Consider the following 24,910-nt stretch of genomic DNA (forward strand, 5'->3'; position numbering starts at 1 on the left):
TATTGCCAAAAGAAATCTGAATTTGTCCCTCCAAAAAAAGTGTATGTACAGTGCCTTGCGAAAGTATTCGGCCCCCTTGAACTTTGCAACCTTTTGCCACATTTCAGGCTTCAAACATAAAGATATAAAACTGTAATTTTTTGTGAAGAATCAACAACAAGTGAGACACAATCATGAAGTGGAACGAAATTTATTGGATATTTCAAACTTTGTTAACAAATAAAAAACTGAAAAATTGGGCGTTCAAAATTATTCAGCCCCTTTACTTTCAGTGCAGCAAACTCTCTCCAGAAGTTCAGTGAGGATCTCTCAATGATCCAATGTTTACCTAAATGACTAATGATGATAAATAGAATCCACCTGTGTGTAATCAAGTCTCTGTATAAATGCACCTGCACTGTGATAGTCTTAGAGGTCAGTTTAAAGCACAGAGAGCATCATGAAGAACAAGAAACACACCAGGCAGGTCCGAGATACTGTTGTGGAGAAGTTTAAAGCCGGATTTAGATACAAAAAGATTTCCCAAGCTTTAAACATCCCAAGGAGCACACTGTGCAAGCGATAATATTGAAATGGAAGGAGTATCAGACCACTGCAAATCTACGAAGACCTGGCCGTCCCTTTAAACTTTCAGCTCATACAAGGAGAAGACTGATCAGAGATGCAGCCAAGAGACCCATGATCACTCTGGATGAACTGCAGAGATCTACAGCTGAGGTGGGAGACTCTGTCCATAGGACAACTATCAGTCGTATACTGCACAAATCTGGCCTTTATGGAAGGGTGGCAAGAAGAAAGCCATTTCTTAAAGATATCCATAAAAATTGTCGTTTAAAGTTTGCCACAAGCCACCTGGGAGACACACCAAATATGTGGAAGAAGGTGCTCTGGTCAGATGAAACCAAAATCGAACTTTATGGCAACAATGCAAAACGTTGTGTTTGGCGTAAAAGCAACACAGCTCATCACCCTGGACACACCATCCCCACTGTCAAACATGGTGGTGGCAGCATCATGGTTTAGGCCTGCTTTTCTTCAGCAGGGACAGGGAAGATGGTTAAAATTGATGGGAGATGGATGGAGCCAAATACAGGACCATTCTGGAAGAAAACCTGATGGAGTCTGCAAAAGACCTGAGACTGGGACGGAGATTTGTCTTCCAACAAAACAATGATCCAAAACATAAAGCAAAATCTACAATGGAATGGTTCACAAATAAACATATCCAGGTGTTAGAATGGCCAAGTCAATGTCCAGACCTGAATCCAATCGAGAATCTATGGAAAGAACTGAAAACTGCTGTTCACAAACGCTCTCCATCCAACCTCACTGAGCTCGAGCTGTTTTGCAAGGAGGAATGGGCAGAAATTTCAGTCTCTCGATGTGCAAAACTGATAGAGACATACCCCAAGCAACTTACAGCTGTAACCGCAGCAAAAGGTAGCGCTACAAAGTATTAACTTAAGGGGGCTGAATAATTTTGCACGCCCAATTTTTCAGTTTTTTACTTGTTAAAAAAGTTTGAAATATCCAATAAATTTCGTTCCACTTAATGATTGTGTCCCACTTGTTGTTGATTCTTCACAAAAAATCACAGTTTTATATCTTTATGTTTGAAGCCTGAAATGTGGCAAAAGGTCGAAAAGTTCAAGGGGGCCGAATACTTTCGCAAGGCACTGTATCTCTTTATTATTTTAAGTAATAACAAAGTTATCATTGAATAAATAGGCCCATAATGGAAATGTAAAATATGCTCCTGGTTCATAAGGGGTGTAATAGTACAAGATATGAAGCAGTTAAATATACCCATCTGTCATTAAAGGAAGCCTGTGTAGCCATGAAAGTGTTAAAACTAGCATTGCCTCCAAGTGTAAGGGTCCTTGTTAATAATTTTTGGTATGCCAGGGGTGCCCCTTGATCCCCGGCAAACACTATATACGTGGACTTCAGATTCCACATTGACTAAAAGTGAAGCCCTGCCTCTGGAGATAAGCGTGACCTTACCATTTAGTAGGCCATTACTGGAACTTTAGTGGCCAATTGGGTTACAATACAAATATTTGCTTTGTTGTGGCTAAATGTTCAAGGTTGGTGTCACCAAACTGCTTGATAAAGTCATTATTTCTATCTATCTATCTAATGTCCTCTAAAATATGAACTTTTTGTTAAAAACAGACTATCTGTGGGAACTTTTTGTTAAAAACAGACTATCTGTGGGAACAATTACAATATTGTTTTGTTACCAACAACATATTTGTTTTGTTTCTGCAGCTCCTGCTCCCGAACAAGAGGCTCCAAAGGATGTAGTTGGCCTGTTTATGCAAAGACCAGTGGATGGCGAAGTGACTGTCGGTCAGTATCCCAGTTTTCACTGGATATATAAAGGTTTTGGTTATTTTAAAGCCCAGCCCTTGCCAATACTGTATTGCTCTCTGTGCCTTAACTGGGTGGTTATCCCCCCTACTTCCCATCCCAATGAAACAGGGTCATAGGAACAGGAAGAGGAACAGGAAGAGATGGAACGTTTCTATAATGGGGACACCAAAAGCATTTTGGTTCAGTGGAGTGGGGAAGGTTTAGAATCTCTGTCCAACCAATCTCTGTCCAGATGGTAATATTTGATGGAGATCTATATACACTTCTAAACATCCAGTCTTTGTTTAAATTATTCAATAATCAAGCCCTCATATAGGGGAGTTTGTGAACTCCCAACCAGATTGGCTCTTCAATTATTTTGATTATCCAGTAAAAGATCACTCTGGACGCAATTAACATTGTTGTGGCGCCCTTATTGCTTTCTCATATCAGATTTTTATTGCCCTCTGTGTACTCATTGGAGAGTTATCCCCTTACTTCCTGTTCTAATGAAACAAGGTCAGAGGGACAGGAAGAGATGGAAAGTTTCTATAATGGGGACACCAAAAGCACTTTTGTTCAGTAGAGTGGGGAAGGTTTAGAATCTCTGTCCAACATTTAGTTTAGTTTTAGTCAGTCCACCCAATACTGATATTTCAGTTCTGGTGATTATTGGAATATTGAATCATCTATTGCCCAAACTGTCTACCAGGAGCAAGTTATCTGCACATGTCACAGGCAATATAACATTTCTGTACATACAGTAAGTCTTTTTATTACGTTTTCAGTATAGAGACTGAAGCTGAAGTAGTAAGACCTTACATGCTAGACATCAAACAGCAGGGAAAAGAACCTCAGACATAAAGAAACATCAGCCAACCTCCCTAGTTTGCACACCCTTCCGTAGGACCCTTCATTTATTTATTAAAATGAAGAATACTTGCAATAACATTTATACCTCTGTAACGCCTTTAGATGTGCTGAATTAAACATCAAATTTGGTTGGACTCAGTAACTTGAAAAATTTTTCCCTGGATAATTTATTGTTGTGCCCATTTTTTCCCTTAGGTGAAAACATAAAATTTACTGCAAAGGTGAATGCCACCAACCTCATAAAGAAACCAGTGGCAAAATGGTTCAAAGGCAAATGGATGGACTTGTCTACCAAAGTTGGCAAACACCTACAGATCACAGAAACTTATGATCGGAACACGAAAGTAAGTGGCCAGTGGAAGAGTCTCTAAAGAGAACACATAGGTGTTACACAGACCATTTGTTGAAGAAGGGAAGAGACTCACTTTGTCCTTTCAAGGCAAGGTGACAGTCTTTTACTAGTCCATCCCAACCCACCTATACTCACCTGCCCCACACTCTCCCGACACTCAGTTCTTACACCACCAAGTATCCTGTTCTTCAGGCTATAAAGAATCATATGATCTTCTCCCTGGATGCAATCACCCAGCCCCAGCACTATCATGGGAAGAGGAGGATGCTAATGTATTGAAAAGATGGGAGCAGCACACTAATTTTTACAGTCCATAAAGATATTAAAAACAGTACAGTCTAGGATGGTAGCCCTGATGGACGGTACAAATTATTTTGCACTCCCATGTTTACAATATTTTAGCAAACTTCTCCAAGGGTGCTGCGGGAGACCAAGGTTGTTGATAAGCAGCCTCCATGACCACATATTACATTACATCAAACCACAATAGGGTTCGGTACTTCTATATCACAACAATAATATGAGGAGAGGGAGGACAGCATCATCAATTTTGTGTAAGCTCCAAAGGTATCTGACATGAAGCTCATACAAGGTTTGACTGTCAAAGGAATTGAGACACGGAGAAGGTTAGAATTGGTAAGTTGGGGTGTGTGCTTTAAAGGGGCTTTGTCACTTTGCCCTTAATGGTTCACTTATCTTACTGAATAGGGTGGAACTGTTTTGTATAAGGTATAAGGTGAATAAGATGGAACTAATCATGTCTACAGGAATATGAAAAATACATTAGATCCTTGCTTGTATATGATGGGGTGATTCAGTTTCCAAAGTAAACATTCCATTGTCCATTTATAGATCAACCCTATAGATTCATAACATTCTGAAAAGGACCACAAAGTACAAGCAATAGGTAGCACTGCAAAGCTGGAAGGAAAGTATGCCTATGGGATCAGCAAACATGGCTGCCCCCATACACATATATAATTATGAAGTACACATACAAAGTAAGGTTGTAAAATACAGGCAGACACTGATAAAATTATATATAGCAAAGTGAATTATAAGTAATGCCTCCTAAGTAATGGATCTCCAGTTCACTGTCTTATTTTGCTCTTATCCAGGTTTATACCTTTGAAATACACATTATCAAGGCCAAGACCACATATGCAGGAGGCTACCGCTGTGAAGTATCCAGCAAGGACAAATTTGACAGCTGCAATTTCAACCTGAATGTTAATGGTACTGCCATAAATCCGGAGTTCGATTTTGCTTTCATTGTTAAAACATTTTATTATCATTAACCGGTTCATGACTGCCTACAATGTAACCACATCAGAAAAAAGGTGTGATCAGTAGTATAGAACGGGGGTAGTAGGGACTGTGGTAGGGCCAGATTTTCATAAAGGCAATATAGGCTTTGGATTGTCCAAAAAACAAGTAAAGCCAGAGTGGGCAAACTATGCCTTTCAGCTTCTCAGCTCCAAGGATTCGTTTATACCAGCGTCACCCTGAAGAGCAATCCACATTAGAATGCTTTTCAGGGGGCATTTGACAGACAGTGAGGAGGAGTTATATTTTAACTCCTATAATCCTGCACTATCATGGGGCGGTTGCTACATGTTTCCATTCAATTGAAAGCATCACGACCGCAGCATGTGTACACTGATGTCCGCTGCCTTTGCTGCTTACGGGAGAGAGGTTGGGGATGGTAAACCAAGGCCCAACTGTGTGGTTTTGCCAACTCCCAGCCACAAGTTTGAATGAGTCTTTGAATTTGTCCTGTGTGGCTATGACATTCAGTCTTGTTAAACAGGCCCATTCAGGTCTCAAACAGATCAAAATGGCACTCAGGATATTATGAACAATCAAAATGGTACTTTCCAGAGGCCATATGAATAATTGCTCAGAATCAAAAGATTATTTATACTAGGAGCTGTAAAAATGTGAAATCGTCATCTCACTAGATTGTGTCAAAAAAGGACTGGGTTTCTAACTGCACAAAATATAAATGGCTACAAATAATTATAAGAAATAAAAATGTAGAATACTGATCAAAAAAGTGTCCATTGTGGACCAGTAAGCAAATTGAACCATGCTATATAAGCCCCATTTACTCGATTGGACCGATCAGGTCCGCTTGTCTGTTTTTTAGGCTAGCCCGATCAGGCCACCGATTGTCCTATATGGGGAGGCAGATGTCAGCGGACATGTGTCCACTGACATCCAATACATCAAAATCTACTGAAAACAGATGTATTGCGATACATTCTTCTTCTGTCCAGCGGGTAGGATTAGATGGGATTGGATTAAAACAGACAGGCTGTCAATTTTCATCCGCTCTCCCCATAGAGGCGAGCAGGACTCTGACTGGTCTGTCTCTGCACAGTGAGTGGAGACGGACCTGTCAACCGCCTGCCCAGCGGGGATCAGGCTGAGCATGTGGAGTCCGTCAAAACGGATCTGCCCCATGTGAAAGGGGCCACCAGGTTTATTTACAACAGTTGCTGCACTACAATGTAGCAATTGATGTGTGGTGCGATCTGGTTTGATAGCTGCAGTGTCAATGAACAGAGATGCACAGCTCTGTTTACAAGTTCCATTGGTTGCCGCTTGGTGCAAGGCGATGGATTGCCTCTCACTGTGCTGTGCTGGAAAAAGTATCGCTGGTCATACTTTTTCAGTGCAAACCGCCTATGAATCGGGCACACAGGCGATACGGCATTTTGCCTTTTCTTCTGGTGGTACAGTGCTGAAAAAGCCACCCAACGCAGTCCCACTTCACCCAGTGTTAATGGGCCCAGTAAGGGATTTTTTTGCCTTCCTCTGGATCAACTGTGTTCTATGAATGCAAGGAGGCTTTTATTTTATTGATTCATTTTCGGTTGATGGACATTTTTATCCAAAGTAACTGTATAGTGAAAATGCTGTGACAAACAAGAGTCAGCAGTATTGTTTAGCAGTTTTCATAACTAGTTTCAGAATAAGACACATTTATGGGGATTTACCAAACTTTCCATCAACTGTATTAGATGAAGATTCATACATGTACTATGAATATTTTTTTCCACATGTACATCCTTCCTTATGCCAATAATTTCTTCCCCTTTTTTTCTCTGTGTAGAAGCCTCAAATGCAGGAGACATTGATATCCGTGCTGCATTCAAAAGAACGTAAGTATCTGCCCTAAATTAATTCCTGTTATGCTGTCTGAATGAAGCTACACTAGGAGAGTGAGGGATAGAGTTGCCACCAGTAAAGCGACCAGTAAGGCGACCTAGGCAACTGCCTAGGGTGCAAATTAGCAGGGGGCGTTGGCGGAGCCTCACTCGAGGTAAGTGACTTACCGTAAGTCACTGAAGGGGTTTAAACCAGTGGCGGCCAGCCCGTCCATTAGGGGCACCGCCCCCCCAATCCATGTGTCCGACCCCCTAATCTACATGCAGGGCTACGGATGCATGGATTCCAATGAGGGTTTTTTTTTTTTGAAGCACGTGATTAGAGCCAGAGGCTCTTATAGGCTTCAAAAAAGGGTGGGCTTGGGGCACAGAGCACTGCGCCCTGAGCCCACTCAGTTGTGTGACAATAGCGAATTAATATTTGCTATTGCCACACTGATTCTCCTTCCGGCCAATCAGAAAGCCGGTCCTGAGACTTGTTTTCCAATTGGCCAAAGAAGAAGGCATCCTATTGGCGGAGGAGAAGGGAGGAGACGGCCTCTGAGAGGGGACATGGAGGAGACTGAGGGGGAAGCCGTCGCCATCTGGAGGAACAAGGTAAGTGAACTGGCACCCGGGGGGGGATATGGTGTTAACTGGACTCTGGAGTGACGGGGGAAGGGGGGTCCGTAGCCAGGTCTGTCTGATGCCCTCCTCGCCCCCCGACCGAAGGAGCACCAACCGCCACTGGTTATAACACCTGCAGCAACTTGGGATGGGGTGTGGTAGCGCATATGGAGGGGTGGCAATTTTTATTTTGCCTAGGGCGGAAAAAATCCTTGCACTAGCCCTGGTTGCCACCTCATCCCTTTAAACCAGGACACACATTAATTACACAGGTTCTGTGGCTGATTAAATGAGCTGGTGGTAAATAAACTCACTTGGAGCTTTATGTACATTTTATTAGCCTCAGAACCTGTGTAACTAATATGTGTCCTTGATTAAAGTATTGAGGTGGCAACCCTAGTGAGGGCCTGTTAGTTGAATGTGGCAGTTAAGAGTTATTTTGTGTGAGAAAATGGATATAGTAAGGGTAGTATATTAGTAAGATTCTGAATAAGTTATAGAAAGACTAATTCTAAACATAGATGGTGGATGGAGATTGGCTAATACCAATAGGAGAGCCCTTATCCTGATACCTATATTAACATGCGTGCTCATGTGCTAAGAGTGTGCAGGTTTAAGTATTATGTTGGGAAAAACACAAAACTCAAAAAAAGATTTGTAAAGGGAAAATGTACATGTGTGTGTTTGCTTTTACTTTTTGTACACATTGTTATAGGGTAACAAAAAAAAATTCTTGCAAAATTTTTAAAGTTGGCGGCCATACACTATTAGAATTTTGTTCAAAATATTTTACTTTAAGAACATTCATTCTATTTTCTAATCATTGGTGCAGTCAAATCGCCATTTGTTTTTGACTGCAGTGACAAGAACATTCGAAGGAGCAGTATGGAAAATTTTTCTCAAAGGAATGAATTTCTAAAAGTACGTGTGATTTTCATTCAGGAAAGTCAAATTAATCCAAAATCACATGCTAAGAGCAAGCAAAAATTTTGAAGTACTTTCGAACAACATTTGTCAAGTCATCGGAAGTACAGAGAATTTTCATATGAATGTTCTTAGTTGTGTTATAGCATGTCTATACAATCTGTGTAGACAATAATTGCTAGGGGCATTGGGGGAATAAAGGGGTCATTTCCATGTGTAATTCAATAAATGTATATCTCTAAAACTTGTCTGATACATCCAGGAGCATAGTAGGACCAGCAAGAAGGAGGATATCCATCGCCAGGTAGACAAAGTTTGCTCCAGCAATATTTCTAAAACATCTCAATGAATGTCTTCCTAATATGAAAATGAAAAATCTGCCCTTATAATGAAACTGGGTGTAGGGGCAGAAAGGCCAGAATGATCCTGCCCTTTTAAAGTAGAACCCCACAAAACACTTTTTACATCCAATCTACCCATGTAATGCTACCAAATGCAATTTCTGAAAAATTACCATCCTTTGTGAAAAATCATTGATTATGGTTTGCATGGGGCACATGTAGCAAGGAAGGGTGTTGCTAAAAACCTAATTCATTAGGCTACAGTCACACCTCTGTGGTTTTCTGGCAGAGCATTTTAGGCATTACCCTTCATCTCTTCATGTAGTCTTTTGGGTCATCTCGTGTTTATGGGTACCTTTAGGATAGGGTTGGGTCAACAGTTTGGCTCGAAATAAAGTATATCTAAAGCCTAAACATTTTTATTTACATAGAATAGGGAATGGGTAGAACCCAAATTGGAATTTTTTTCCATCCCTCACCTATTTGGGAGATTACCTTCACATTGTGTTCTGTAGACACAACAGGAAGTGAAAGCAAATGTCTTCAACATGAGGAAAATCCTCTATACCAGCCACTCTCCACCAGGGTTTCATGGAACCATGGGGTTCCTCCAGAGGTGGCTAGGAGTTACTTGATCTGTGGCTAACTGACCTCCCCTGTGATGGTGTTTGCATAGTTTCAGGTCCAACACCACTTGGCAGAGCCCAAGAGATGTCTGTAAGGCTGGCCATACTTGTTCAATTTCCTTGTAGAATGTTTTGTTAGATTTTCCAAAAACCATATCATATGAGGTCAAAACTAAACAACACTTTCATCTGTATCTAATTAGGCAGGCCTTTGTACTACATAGTTGAAGGTAAATCTAAAGAAAATTGTACAGAAAATTGTAAGAAAATCAGAGGCGTAACCAGAACCTTCTGGGCCCCAATGCAAGAAACCATAAAGGCCCCCCCGGACCCCTGGCCTGGGCCCTTCCTTTTAAGCCTGGGGCTCTTCCCACTGATCCTGGGGCCATTTACTCTCGTTGCTGGGCCCTTTATTACGGTCCCGCAGCGGGACCCTTTTTTGGGGCCTCCCCACGGTGGTGGAATGCCAGGGCCCGGTCGCAAGTGTGACCTTTGTGATCCTGGAAGTTCACCCACTGGTGTCAGTAGTTTTTATTTTTTGGTATTTTCATTGTATCATTTTTTATCATTTTATTTTATTTTTAATAGTGTCACTGACTATGACTCTGTCCATTCAGAAAAGGAAGGAGCTGGTAAATTACATATTTACCAACCCCTTCCTGGTTCTATATTGTGACACATCCCCTGCAGGAGCCGGCAGGAGTGGGAAGGGAGCACAGTGGGGGGGCAGCACAGTAGGGGGGAGCACAGTGGGGGGGGGGACCAGGGGAGCACACAGGAGCCCAGAGACAGCAGAACACACGTGAACTAGATAGGAGGAGTGGCAGGGGCAGCATACAGAGGAACCAATCTCCTCCATTTTCCTCCTGCATCTACAGGAGGAAAAAGGAGGACAGTGATTTCTCTACATGCTGCCCCCGCCGCCCCTCCTATCCAGGTGTACAGGGGAGCCGCACAGGCCCCCGGGAGCATTGGGCCCGGTTGCAATTGCAACCCCTGTAGTCACGCCATAATGTATGGCCAGCCTAAGGGGAGCAATCTTCCCACTGATCACCATCAGTGGAAGTAACGTTTTCCACAAGACCATCAATTGATGAATTTTAGCAGGGGATCCCTGAGATGAGACTTAAAAATTATTGCAAAGGTTCCTTAGGGGTAAAAAGGTTGAAAAAAGTTGTTTTTATACAGATGGCACTGGAACAATTGCCCCCATTGGAAGAATTATATTATATTCCTGCACCGATGACAACTCTTATTTTGGATTTCCCTCACTTTTGACAGTGGTCACCAGGCACAACAGGGACAAAGACAGCAGTAAAAACCTATCAGGCAATCCGTCCAGCACCTGACCCTTATTACCACAGGCTGGGAGTGCACAACTAAGGATGATACCATATTATAGCTCAAATTAAGAAAATCCAACACTTAACAAATAAACCTCATGGTTTTAATGGGATTGTAGTTCAGTAGTGATGACAAAAAGTGCAAGAAAAAGCAAAGTACAACACCTGGGTGTTTTGGAGTACCATACCCTTCCTTGCACTTTTTGTTACCACTACTGCAATATGACCTCATTAAAACCATAAGGGCAATTGGTTTAGTGCTGGCTTATTCTTGATTTGAGCAATAAAAAACAGACATAGGTTCTAACCCCTCACCACTCTATCCAAATCTAGAAAAACTAGTTTTGGCTTTAGATACACTTTGAAAGGTTAGTACACCTTTTCAGGAACAAAATGGAAAGGTTCTATACTTCACCCTCTCAGGGTGATTAGCTGTCAGTGCCGACCCGGCCTGTATAGCAGTCTGGGGATTTGAGATTCTTGCTATTCTTCCCCTTCTTTCTTTAGGGATTCTGTGACAGATCAGAGAGGTGTGATTGGTCCAAGCAGTCACGTGCCGACACCTGACCAATCAGAATCACTTTGATCTATCCCAAAAGTCCTGTTACCCCTACTATTACAGCCAATCACATTAGTTATGTGATCAGGAGCCTGGCCACCAGCTTCCAGCATTAAGATCCATGTACTGTGATAGCTCCCGTCAGCAGAAAAGGGTTAAAATAATCCCTGGTCATCCTGCCATGGAGGTGCTTTTTCCTGTTGTGGGATGAAAACTGTCTCTCGTGTTTCTGCATTGTCACCCTGTGACATGCACCCCTGGTAGATCCTATAAGTCAGTGGTCCTCAACCCTGGCCTACAGGGCCCACTAACAGGCCAGATTTGCAAGATAACTGAAATACATCACAGGTGATATTATTTGCTGCTCAGTGATTGCAGTACTCTAGTCTGCATCTCCCCAAGGTAATACTTAAAATCTGGCCTGTTAGTGGGCCCTGAGGACCGGAGTTGAGGACCACTGCTATAAGTGGCCGGGCCAACACATAACTGCATAGGAATCATCCACCATTAATTGTCAGGAAGCCAGTCCAGAGCATTGATGTGCAGGTAATGCTCGAGCAAATGCAAGTCTCGCTCAATATTCTAGCCTGCACTAAAACTATAATATTGGCTACCACGGGCTATACCAGTGATAGTGAAATATGGGGGCCATGTATGATTGATATAAAACCCAAATCAGTATCAGGGCAGATTTTTATCACTCATTGGGAAGACTGCATTTCATTGCCATTGGGATAGTTGCTGAGCAAATGATTATCCAGAATTCTATGTAAGCTGTCATGGAAGATCTGCTGCTGTATTCAGACTTCCGATGCAAACAAATTCTGTGATACTGGTTGGAGACCATGCATTTCTAATACACCTGACACTTCATGAATCCCTGCAATACTGAGCTTGTCACTTGTTTTCTGCCTTCCTAAGACTCTGCACCATCCAATGCATGTACAGCGTGTCCCCTGTGCACATAGCTCAATGTACAGAATTTATGGCACTCTAATTCTCGGAGGCTTGTGTTACACCTGTCATTCAAAGATTAATGTTTCCCTGTAATGTCTATATATTACCACATGCTATGTCTGATCCTTGCTGCACCAGCACATTTCACAGTTTGTATATGACTTCAGTCACATGGTGTATAGAAAATAGTATTGAACAGAATGTTTTATTGGAATTGATTGTACAAATATGAAATTGGCACACCCCACATACATGCAAAATTACATCACACACACACACATGTGATATACATTTACAGTAAATATACTATATATATATATATATAGATATATATATATATATATAAATCTACTGTAGATAGATAGATAGATAGATAGATAGATAGATAGATAGATAGATAGATAGATAGATAGATAGATAGATAGATAGATAGATAGATAGATAGATAGATAGATAGATAGATAGATAGATTAGATTTATGCACCATACATCAAACATATATATACTCCACACATGCACACAAATACATTACATACGCATATACTATCAACACATACTGTTTATGCACCACTCATACACATGCACACATAAACACTACATGTACAATACACACATAAAAGCACACAAAAAACAAACGCACATATACACACCCAAAATATCACACACATATATACAGCACACAAAAAACATCATAAACATTTACACATCACACATACAGTCAAATACATCCTACACACAAATGCACCAGATATGTACATACAATATACACCACACACACATAAATATACACACACACACATAAATTAAACACCACACATACACTCTAATATACCAAATGCATGAACATACACCACGCACACACAAATACACCACATATACTTTATATATACAATGCATTGCGAAAGTATTCGGCCCCCTTGAACTTTGCGACCTTTTGCCACATTTCAGGCTTCAAACATAAAGATATAAAACTGTAATTTTTTTGTGAAGAATCAACAACAAGAGGGACACAATCATGAAGTGGAACGAAATTTTTTAGATATTTCAAACTTTTTTAACAAATAAAAAACTGAAAAATTGGGCGTGCAAAATTATTCAGCCCCTTTACTTTCAGTGCAGCAAACTCTCTCCAGAAGTTCAGTGAGGATCTCTGAATGATCCAATGTTGACCTAAATGACTAATGATGATAAATAGAATCCACCTGTGTGTAATCAAGTCTCCGTATAAATGCACCTGCACTGTGATAGTCTCAGGGGTCCGTTTAAAGCGCAGAGAGCATCATGAAGAACAAAGAACATACCAGGCAGGTCCAAGATACTGTTGTGGAGAAGTTTAAAGCCGGATTTGGATACAAAAAGATTTCCCAAGCTCTAAACATCCCAAGGAGCACTGTGCAAGCGATAATATTGAAATGGAAGGAGTATCAAACCACTGCAAATCTACAAAGACCTGGCCGTCCCTCTAAACTTTCAGCTCATACAAGGAGAAGACTGATCAGAGATGCAGCCAAGAGGCCCATGATCACTCTCGATGAACTGCAGAGATCTACAGCTGAGGTGGGAGACTCTGTCCATAGGACAACAATCAGTCGTATACTGCACAAATCTGGCCTTTATGGAAGTGTGGCAAGAAGAAAGCCATTTCTTAAAGATATCCATAAAAAGTTTTGTTTAAAGTTTGCCACAAGCCACCTGGGAGACACACCAAACATGTGGAAGAAGGTGTTCTGGTCAGATGAAACCAAAATCGAACTTGTTGGCAACAATGCAAAATGTTATGATTGGCGTAAAAGCAACACAGCTCATCACCCTGAACACACCATCCCCACTGTCAAACATGGTGGTGGCAGCATCATGGTTTGGGCCTGCTTTTCTTCAGCAGGGACAGGGAAGATGGTTAAAATTGATGGGAAGATGGATGGAGCCAAATACAGGACCATTCTGGAAGAAAACCTGATGGAGTCTGCAAAAGACCTGAGACTGGGACGGAGATTTGTCTTCCAACAAGACAATGATCCAAAACATAAAGCAAAATCTACAATGGAATGGTTCACAAATAAACATATCCAGGTGTTAGAATGGCCAAGTCAAAGTCCAGACCTGAATCCAATCGAGAATCTGTGGAAAGAACTGAAAACTGCTGTTCACAAACACTCTCCATCCAACCTCACTGAGCTCGAGCTGTTTTGCAAGGAGGAATGGGCAAAAATTTCAGTCTCTTGATGTGCAAAACTGATAGAGACATACCCCAAGTGACTTACAGCTGTAATTGCAGCAAAGGTGGCGCTACAAAGTATTAACTTAAGGTGGCTGAATAATTTTGCACGCCCAATTTTTCCGTTTTTTATTTGTTAAAAAAGTTTGAAATATCCAATAAATTTAGTTCCACTTCATGATTGTGTCCCACTTGTTGTTGATTCTTCACAAAAAATTACAGTTTTATATCTTTATGTTTGAAGCCTGAAATGTGGCAAAAGGTCGCAAAGTTCAAGGGGGCCGAATACTTTCGCAAGGCACTGTATATACACATCACAGCTACACACATATACACCATGCCATGCTTAATTACTGCTATGGAAACGCTTTGCAAAATGCACAAAGCAGTAGAAGAGGACACTTCCCCAGGATCAAATTGTTCCACAAGACATATAGTTCTCCAGAAATTATAGCAGTTTAGAGAGAAAAAACCCAACGTGATTAATCATCGCTAAATATCAGACCATCCGCCAATAAATTGGAAAATATCTTTCCTGACGCACTATAACATGTTAATACTAGGTCTTATCAATGTGAGTTAACTTGTGCATGTCACAGCCCAGTCAGGCTCTACTTATCCTACTGTTATTCAACTCTATCCTGTATGTGTTACAAGAACCTGCATTGCTAGTAATAAAGTGTATATGTAGCCAACATTTTTTTAGTTGTCTTTTTTTTTTGGGGATAGAGGAAGAAAGGTTTAAAATATTAACAGGTTATTTGTGTTGCCATCTGTGTCCTCTTGGTAAGGTTTGTCTTTACTTCCTATCCTGGAATTCCCCTCTTAATTGTTAGCAGAACAGGTGTCTCCATTGGAAGATTAACTATCACCTCTTGGTCTGGTTACAACTCTAAAACTTTGGGCTTCCCCTGAATTTCTATCTCTGTGAGAGTTGTCACCGGGACCAATTGAGTGGTGGATCTTCACACACTATAAGGGCAGGTAGCTTGCTAGATTCTGAGGATAGAAACACGGAAAAAAAAAAAATAAATAAAAAAAAAAAAAAGAAACACGGTAAGTGATATTCTGGGGTTTTGAGCTGCTAAAACGAATAGTAATTATAATGCGATCCAAGAGGAACACTGTTAGTGCACTAAAGTCAACAGAGCATATTTATACAAGTTTGCTGGTCTAGACATATTCCTAGGACAAAGCTTTACCTCCCATTGCCAGACATTGTCCTGTAGATTTGTGGTGGGCCAATGGAGCAAATGCCAATGAGGATTTTACCACTTCTTTGTGGACACTACATGACATCAATGGTGAATCACTGATAAGATCAAAGATTTGCCATCCACGGGCACGAAATCCCGCAAGCAGGCCAGGGCTGGCGACTCTAACAATTACCCTTTGGAGCAAATGTCACAGAAACATGGACCTCACTCGAAGAATGGGTAATCCAGACTTGTATTAAAAGGGAATCAACAACATGAAAGTAATTTGATGGCAAATTAACAGCAAATGATTGGGCAACTGATCATCTTGTGCTTTTGTAATTATGCCACCAAAGATACAACCAGTCTACTTTAATATTTTGTTAAAAAAAAAAATCAATTCACATAAATTTTTTTGTGATGAGTACTGTGGACAATTGATTCTGACATGTGCAACTTCCTCCTTTTTCTACATTGTGTGTGGGTGAGGCAGTTGGGGGATCACTGAGGTGGCTGAATGTAAATCATGGAACATGATGCTCTTCATAGCTGCAAGCTCAGTGTTTTAAGCAGCTAAAGGAACCCTGTCACTACAACATTAATTTTGACAGCAGTCTTCTCATAACATTATACAGTATGTGCATTTATTGACTGTTGTTGGGCACCATCATTCTAATTGAGATATCGGTCATTTCAGACCACCCAAAATAGATATTTCAGTTTCTGGATTTCTTATAACTCTACTGGCACCTACTGTGGCCATTAAGAGGTTTTCCACTCTTCCTCTTGCACTGTATAATTGTTTCATATTATGGAGAACATAGCTAGAGGAGATGGGATGCACAAATGGGTGCAGTATCACCCAAAACTCCAAAACAGACAAGAACAGAGCCATGTATTATGTAAAAGAGAACTCACTCATTATTGAAGGAGATCCAACCCACATGGAAGAAAAATATATTTAAAATATATTTTTTAAAAAATTATTTTTTTTCCCCCAAATATATTGGAAATATATTTGAAATGCTACAATTTTGGCCATATTCAATATATTTCTAAAAATGGCTCCCTAAATATATTGGAAATATATTTTTCTTCCATATGGGAAGGAGTTCAGCTACAAAATTGTTGGCTTCAGACCCTTGGGATGACTCAGAGTGTCCACCTAAAAAAGAAAAGAAGGAAGTGGGATAATGTAGTGAATGACTCAAATATGATTACCTCAATAAGTTTTTCCATAAAATCCAAAACACAAAAAGGAAGTGAATTACATCTGCTAAGGTTGTGGTGACCCTGTAGGGTAAATACATGCAACCTTCCGTGAGCGCAGGTGGAGAATATTCTGTTTCCACGCAGCAAAAAAAAAAGGTCACACTCGATGCCAAATGGGTTCCTGGCCCGGATCCTGTATAAAAAAAGCCCATTGGTGGTCAGATTGGCATAGGCGCCCATCGTGTGTGTTTTAAAAAGGATTGGGGAACGCCTGTTTATCGAAAAGTCATCTGGCTTATTGTACAACTAATAGCTTTATTTTATAGTAAAGCTATTTATTGTACAAAAAAACAGACAACCCTAATCCTTTTTTAAACACATAATGCCTCTACTCCTTGGACCTCCGATGGGTATTTTTAGAGGTCATCCAACTCACCTGAAGATATACAAGATATACAAGAAGCCAGGGGCTGACATAGCCCATTAGGCTGTAGTGATAACTAAAATATCCTTTTGGTTTGCCATGTTTCTTTAGGAAAAAAAAATCAAGCTGATGGTGTTACTGACAAAAGTTAAGTCTTTATGTATTTCTAAGGAGCAACCCCCAGATGCTACTTCTTTCTCCCTATAGTGAATTCTCATTAAGAATACATGAAAAACTGAGCTTGACCAGTGACGCTCTGTTTTTGGCTGTAAAGTGTAGTGTCACGGATGTGTTAAAGGCGGGTGGAAGTCTAGATCTTGGAGGACCTGAGAGATGATCAGACTGTGCCCACTTGGCTCAAAACATTTCTGTTCCAATGTTATGCTTTTTTTTTTTATTGTGCTTGGCAGTCAGCTAGCATAAAAAATATAACAGAAAATTTTTTTGTAAAAATTTGTTAATGACCTTTTTCTTTTCATGATACTCTTTCTAGTGGAGATGGAGCAGAGGAAGCTGGAGAGTTGGACTTCAGTGCCCTTCTTAAGAAAAGGTTAGTATACGATGGCAGTACACCCCCCTCCCACTAATCATAGTTCTAAATCTTTACTCCATAGCGGGCAACTAATCCATTCTCCCTTCCGGAAACACTTCTGTGTAGCCAACAGCCTGTCACTGATATAGATATTTATAATTCCTTGCAATCTCCCATCTTCCCCTCCATGCCATATGTAGAATTCCCATTGACATATGAGACATATATATATAATACCGTTTATCACCTTACACAGCTTCCTTGAATTGATACAACATTCTATCTCAGCTATCTTCACATAGTATTCTTATCCTTGGCACAGAAAGTATACACTACTTTGCAGGTTGCTGTCATTCTTGTAATACATGGGAGTCGTAGAATGGTTTCCAGTCAGGGTTACATATCACAGTGTGACACCTGCACAGATGGAAACTTATAAAGAACAGCATAGGGCATTTGTTGCAACTTGGTGTTGTATAATGCTGCCTCAGACTTTATCGTACCTTTATTGCTGAATGGGTGTGCAAACAAACTGTAAAGTCCCTACCAACCAAAAAAATGTATAAGATGATATACCAATGGCAACCATCTTCACAAATATTCAACCATGAAGCTTATGCTGGGCAGTTGTAAAAAAGGCTCTGTCAGTTTGCCCAATTAGGGTCAAGTGATAGGTTTCCTTGAAGAACCCCCCCTACCCTCCAACCACTGATACTCACCTTTGCAGTACTTCCTTGCTGCTCCATTGCTTTCCCATTGCTGCTTCATATGCAGAGCTTCTAGGTAGGATGGAGCTACTCACTGTGTACAGTGGTCAGACCTGAGCAGCTAATCAACAGGCCTGAAGACTGTCATGTGGGGGAGGGGAGAAAGTTATTTACCACTTGCATCCCAGGTGCCCTTGTAAAGTGGCACAGGGATGACAACTATTCCCCCCACTCCAATTTAAAATGGCACCCGGACTCCGCAGCTCCTTTGGGTCCTGGCTTGCATGTAGGCTGTCATTAACAGTAGGCATTAGGAACTAAGCCTAGGAGCCGAAACAATCAGCTTCAAATGTTTCTACACAGCATTCAATAGGAACACTTGTAGCAAATCAATGTAAACAAAATGCTTCTGCATTGTGTTTTCATTAGAAACATTGGAATATGTCTGGATGACATTTGATTTGACTGCGTGAACACCAAACGTTCACAGAAATAAACTCAATGTCTTTTGGATTTTTAGCAATTGCAAACCTGTGAAACGTCGCTGTCATGCTAATTCGAGGTCTGTCCAACCCAACCTACTTTTCTTATGCTAACAGTACATAGGAACCCATTTTTTCCCTCTATGCTTCACATTGTAGCATTAAAAAGGGAAATATAGCTTTGCTAAAATAACATGCAAATGTTTAATTTGAGTTTTATCAATCTGTTAGCTTACATAGAAATCACAATATGTGATATTGTTTTAATTGGCAAACTATAACAGTAATTTTTGGGCTAAATATCTGACTACTACCGATCAAGGGAGCCGGTTCCTATATCCATCAACCATTAGTACAAGTCCTAGTACAGTCCAAGTACTAGTACAGTCTCTATAAAGTCTCCACACCATTACAGAGGAACTGTTGAAAGCCTCAAAACTTTTTATTGAATCATTCAACAAGAAGACTACTCCATCCGATGTACAAACCCCTCCTGAGTGGGATTGTATATTGCATGGAGTAGTCTGTTTGTTGGATGATTCTCTCAATTCTTCTGGAACCTTTGAGACAAACGAAAAAGCCCTGTCTGTCTCAAAGAAAACAATATATAATGGGTCAGTGTAAGATAGAAATACTAAAAGGCATCAGGTGTGGAACTTAGACATCCAAAAATGAAAAAAACACCCTGGGATTAAGGGAGAAAAATGCCCGGGACTCAAGTGGTCAACCTTTTGTAAGCATCTAAAATTAAGCTTACACGGGTTTGGACTCCGTGCTCAAGGGCAAGAATGTACAGGTGGGGAAGCATGGCAACAGTGATTATCAGTGTTTGGGGGTACATACTTTAAATGAATGGGCATGATTTGTCTCTTTAGGGTCATTTCAATCTCTTTCCATCAAATAGTTTACCATCAAACCTTTTTGATCTTTTCAAGGTGTTGATAAAAATGGTTGGTGGTCGGTTGTATTAATTTGGTCATTTTTAAAACCACAAGCTGGTTGCCAAATGTGTAGCAGCATTACACTGGCTACACACTGGACATTTTCTGGAAATATCATCCATTTGCAAGTAGCCATCACTCACAAAGGGATCCAACCAGAATGATTCAGCCTTTTGCCAACAGTTTTTGTCATAAAGCAATCAAAATGTTTGGTGGTAGGTCACCTTATGCTGTTCAGTAGTGTTTGCATTAAACTGTTAGAAAGTGGTTGAATTTGCCTGAACATTGCTATCTGTATAACTGACTATACACTCTTGGAAAGGGAAGTAGTGGCTTTCCATAGTAAATACAAGCAGAAAATCCCCACGCTCAACTGCACAATTGAGAAATACCTGTTGAGATTCGGTGCTCAGGCTAGGGGGATCCCTACTCCCCTATACAACCATCCAAAGCAGAAATTCAGCCGGAAACTCGATAACTCCTTGGTATTATCCTTTATTTGGCTACATATGCTATGAGTAAGGCTGTAATGGCAAAAACATGTCAGCATTGATCCTGTGTATATGATGTAGCCAAATAAAGGATAATACCAAGGAGTTATCAAGTTGCTGGCTGAATTTCTGCTCTAGCTTTCCATAGTAACCTGCCAGATGACAACAACCATTTTTCCAATGCAGGATAGAAAAGAAAAACAAGTAAATGATGAATCATACTATATTGACTGTGAGATAATTTCTAAATGATATTTGACATGTGTTCTATGCTTCATATCCATGTGTATTTTTCCTATGTTCCTTATACTGTATCTAGCTTTCTTGCAGAACTTGTACCATGTACACTCCCTGCCCTCTCCCTGTTTATCTGTCCAGTTGGCTTTGGGACTGGTTGTGTTCCAGGCACCCCACACTCCTGCAGTCAATGTATTCCTGCAGCTTGCTTGCTGCCCACTTTTTATGCTATAGTCTTGCAGAGCTTGCAGTATCCTTCAGTCCTGCTCTCTTGCAACACTTGCTGCTTCCTTCAATCTTGCTGCCTTTCAACACTTGCTAAACCTTAAGTCCTGCTGTCTAGAAATCCTTGTTGCAATCTCCAGCCCTGCTGCCTTGCAAAGCTTGCTGCATCATTTAGTCCTGCCTTCTTGCAATGCTTGCTGCAGTCTTCAGTCATGCTCTCTTGCAATGCTTACTGCATCCTTCCATTCTACTCCTCTTCAATGCTTGATGCATCCCTTAGTCCTGCTTTCTTGCAATGTTTAATGTGATATTCAATCCTACTGTGTAGCAAAGCAAGTTTCATCCTTCAGTCCTGCTTTCTTGCAATGCTTGCTGCATCCCTCTGTCCTGCTGTGTTGTAATGTTTGCTGCATCCTTCAGTCCTGCTGTCTAGCAATGATTTGTGCATCCCTTATTATATATTTTTTTTTGTACTTATTGAGTAATGATTTCTATCATGTTTCCTTCTGTATTTCCTCTCTTCATTTACGCTATCACTTTTCTGTTCTGTAACTGTCATTTTCTTATCTTCTTCTGTCCTTCATCCTGCATACAGAGAGTAAGTTTTATGTGATATGCACGATATGAGTGATTCAGCTTTACTGATGCTTTTGGTCTGGCGTAACAATGCGAGTGGCTCAGACGGATGTCTGGTGACCGGCAATACGCACTAATGCTAAGCAAATATGTCTGCTCATTTTCTGCATATTAGTTTTAACTTGATGAATCAACTGCACTGGTTCTGCTAATTTTCTATCTATAGCAAGTGACCCCTGTGATGTCACTGGGTTGGGTGACCAGTCTGTCTATTCTTCTCACCAGTAAGTGGAGAGACTGTGGAACAGCATGTAACCCATCTGTCTATGGCTTAGAAGGAGTGACACCTCTTCTAGGAGGTGACAGCTGAACTCCAATGAGTAATAGGATAGTGTGCATCATAGGCTCAAGAAAGAGTTGTGTTACTATATTAAAACCTCCCTTACTGCTTTTTGAAATATATCCTTCATCACTAGATAGTTCAAGTAGGAAACAAATGTGGATGGCAGAACCAATGTTGAAAGAGCAAGTCATTCTGGGTAAAAACAGGTGTCTACTTACTTTTCAAGTAGATGTAAACCCAATCACTTAAATCTTCAACGGTAATGCATTTTCAAAAGTTCTTTTTAATCACTTTAAATCTGCAGCTTTCATAAAATAAATACCAGATGATCCTGCCATGAAGGTCCTTGTTGGTGCACTTCCTGCTATAAAGTGACAACTGTCTACACGCTCCTGCATTGTCACCATGTTACATGCACCCCCTGGTGAAGACTACAAGTGACTGTACTAATACACAAGTAGAAAAGTAGAATTAAATTTTGGCTCTAAATAACAGCCCCCCACAGCCACATCCTTATATACATTAGAGAGAACAAAAACAATCAGGGGTAGTTTATACGCCTTCTAGTCCATGTGGACACAAGAGGCTAACAAACTATCTCCCTTTGTGAGTTGGGATTTTTCAAGGGCTATGAGGCAGTCTGTAGTGACATACGATGCCAAATATAAAAAATATATATACTTTATTAAAGTGTACATATAAAAAACACAATTGACAAAACATACATGCACAATGTTACAAAAATATATAGCATGAACCGTATACATGAAAACCAGTGTGACTTGTTGAGTCCTACATGTTTCGCCGAGGAACGAAGGCGCTCATATTGGCTTCTTCAGGGACCGAATGGTTAGGTCACATCGCTGTTTCTAAATATTATATATAGATGGTTACAGAGACAAAAAGGAGAATTATGTATACAATCAAAAATCGTTATACGCATATAATTAATCCCCCTAGCATCTCTGCACACAAATTGTAATAACATGCTTACCGTTTCATATATAGCACAGAGCATGCTGAATGTAATAGAGTCCCATGGCATGAAAATTGTAGACAAGGATATTATCCCGATAATCTAGAAGACCGGACTTGCCGGTGCAGCAGAGACCGGGATACTACTACTAATCCACTGTAGTTTTCAGAAAGCAGGTCCTGAGCAATGATGTGCAACCAATGTTAGAGCAAGTGCATGTAGAAAGGAAATGGCTGAAACAGGCTAGAGGAGATCAGCAACACTAAGATGCAAAAAAGGATGGCAAAATGGTGGAAATTGTATTTTATGAGACCAACATAACAGGTCAGTTGTTTATAGTATACAACTAAATGTTATTCAGTAAGGGTTTAGATCTACTTTAATGCCAATATAAGAAAGAGACATTTAACTGTATACCTAAAGTAGTAAAGTATACCACCTACTATTTAACCAACATTAATAATTTAATACCTTTATTTTATCTTATATGGAAATGCAGTCGCTCAGGCCTGCCACAGGGGTAACCGGCCACTTCAAGAGTCTATGTAGAACCCCAGTAAACATCCACACCTGCGCGAGCCCCCATTTCTAGATGTAGCAAATTCTTCTCTACTTAATTCTTCCCTTATTCTTTCTCCTCTCATTTAAAACGAAAGGTGCAAAAGTTCAGCCCTTTCCATCCTTCTCCTCCCCCCTCATCCCCCACCTTTAGGGCACATTTTTAATTTTTCTGTATCATTAAACTTCACTTACCTCAATTGTCGGTTCTAGGCTTTCTCAGAGAAGTCATATCACATTACGGTTTATATCATTTGTGGGGATACGCTGCAGAGCCCCAATCTTTTACACATTTTTCCCTCTCAACCCAACCCCCCCTATCAAAACCTCTTCCTCCCCTCATCCTCCCCCCTGAAAAAAAAAATCTGTTGGTAGTTTTTGGTAGCTTGGAGATTTCATAGTCCTTCAGATTAAAATTAGGTAGCCATGAAAATTTCTGTGACGGAGTCGTATAGCCACTGATCTGATTGACTAGAGTTACTTCAAAGACAGTGACATTTTTGCAGCTCCACTTCATGAAAGGTTGGGTAGTACATTTTGAGGGCTAGGGAATAGTGGTCTTAGCTAAGGCCTTCATTAGGGACCTTGAGGGGCATTTTCACCTCTGGTAAACTGGTTAGATATGAATATCTTGCTGTAAGCAAAACTATCATAACTTCTGCTAATGAATATAAGCACACTATGTGTATACTTTTTGTCGAAAGTTTGCGCACAGACCATGTGATAGCAAACTCTGTAGCTGAGACAGTAGTAACCAGAGCAAATGTGTTTATTTTGCCATGATGACCCACTTAGGAAAATGTTTGTCAGCAACAGAAAATGTGCAAGCGTAAGAACATCATGCGTGTGAAGTCTGGTCTGTACCAAGACTCAAAAGTTCCCAGAAAGCCTAAAACGATCCATTAATTTTAGAAAACAGTAAGAAGTGCTGGCACGATTGAATTACCTAAAGCAGTGGTTTCCAAACTACAGTCCGGGGGGGGGGGGGGCGGATGCAGGTTTTCTGGCCCTTAGGGCATAATTCCACCAACTGACAGCATCGACAGGGCACTATTCCTCCCACTGACAGCTTCGATGGGGCACTATTCCTCCCACTGACAGCATCGATGGGGCACTATTCCTCCCACTGACAGCATCGATGAGGCACTATTCCTCCCACTGACAGCATCGATGAGGCACTATTCCTCCCACTGACAGCATCGATGGGACACTATTCCTCCCACTGATAGCATTGATAAGGCACTATTTTCCCATTAATATCAACAACAGGGCACTAAACCTTTCATTCAAACCAATGATAGGGCATTGTCTGTGCCCACTTATGCTGGGGCATTTATGCTCCCACTGGGCACAGTCTGGCCCCCCTAAAGTCTGAAGGCCAGTAAACTGGCCCATTTGCTTAGAAAGTCTGGAGACCCCTGACCTAAAGGATAAAATCTCCTCTGATTGTTGCAGATCACTTCAATGACTTGTAAGTTCTGCTCTGCCAAGCATGCAAATTTAGTTACAGTGGAGAGAAACAAATGGAGGAGGGACCATACTGCTGTTGCTAATCAAGAGAAGCAATGAGGACAGGCTTTTTAACCAAACAGATTGTCCCCCAGGGTCTCTAGACACCCAGAATCATGAGATCATTACCTTGTGTATGAAGGAATCTTAGAACAAACCTATTCTTAAAATCCTAGG

General features: G+C 40.8%; 1 protein-coding gene across 1 annotated transcript in view; it reads left to right on the top strand.

The window, feature by feature from the left end:
• MYBPC3 (myosin binding protein C3) overlaps positions 1-24,910 on the top strand; it is a 201,763-nt gene that overhangs the window by 60,024 nt on the left and 116,829 nt on the right. The window contains exons 4-9 of the mRNA XM_082271091.1: positions 2,272-2,352; positions 3,424-3,572; positions 4,699-4,816; positions 6,699-6,747; positions 8,546-8,587; positions 17,650-17,723. Coding sequence (XP_082127217.1) covers positions 2,272-2,352; positions 3,424-3,572; positions 4,699-4,816; positions 6,699-6,747; positions 8,546-8,587; positions 17,650-17,723 — 513 coding nt within the window. The remainder of the gene's footprint in view (positions 1-2,271; positions 2,353-3,423; positions 3,573-4,698; positions 4,817-6,698; positions 6,748-8,545; positions 8,588-17,649; positions 17,724-24,910) is intronic.

This window comes from Pelophylax lessonae (assembly GCF_965119305.1).
Source record: "Pelophylax lessonae genome assembly, chromosome: 10".
Taxonomy (NCBI): domain Eukaryota; kingdom Metazoa; phylum Chordata; class Amphibia; order Anura; family Ranidae; genus Pelophylax; species Pelophylax lessonae.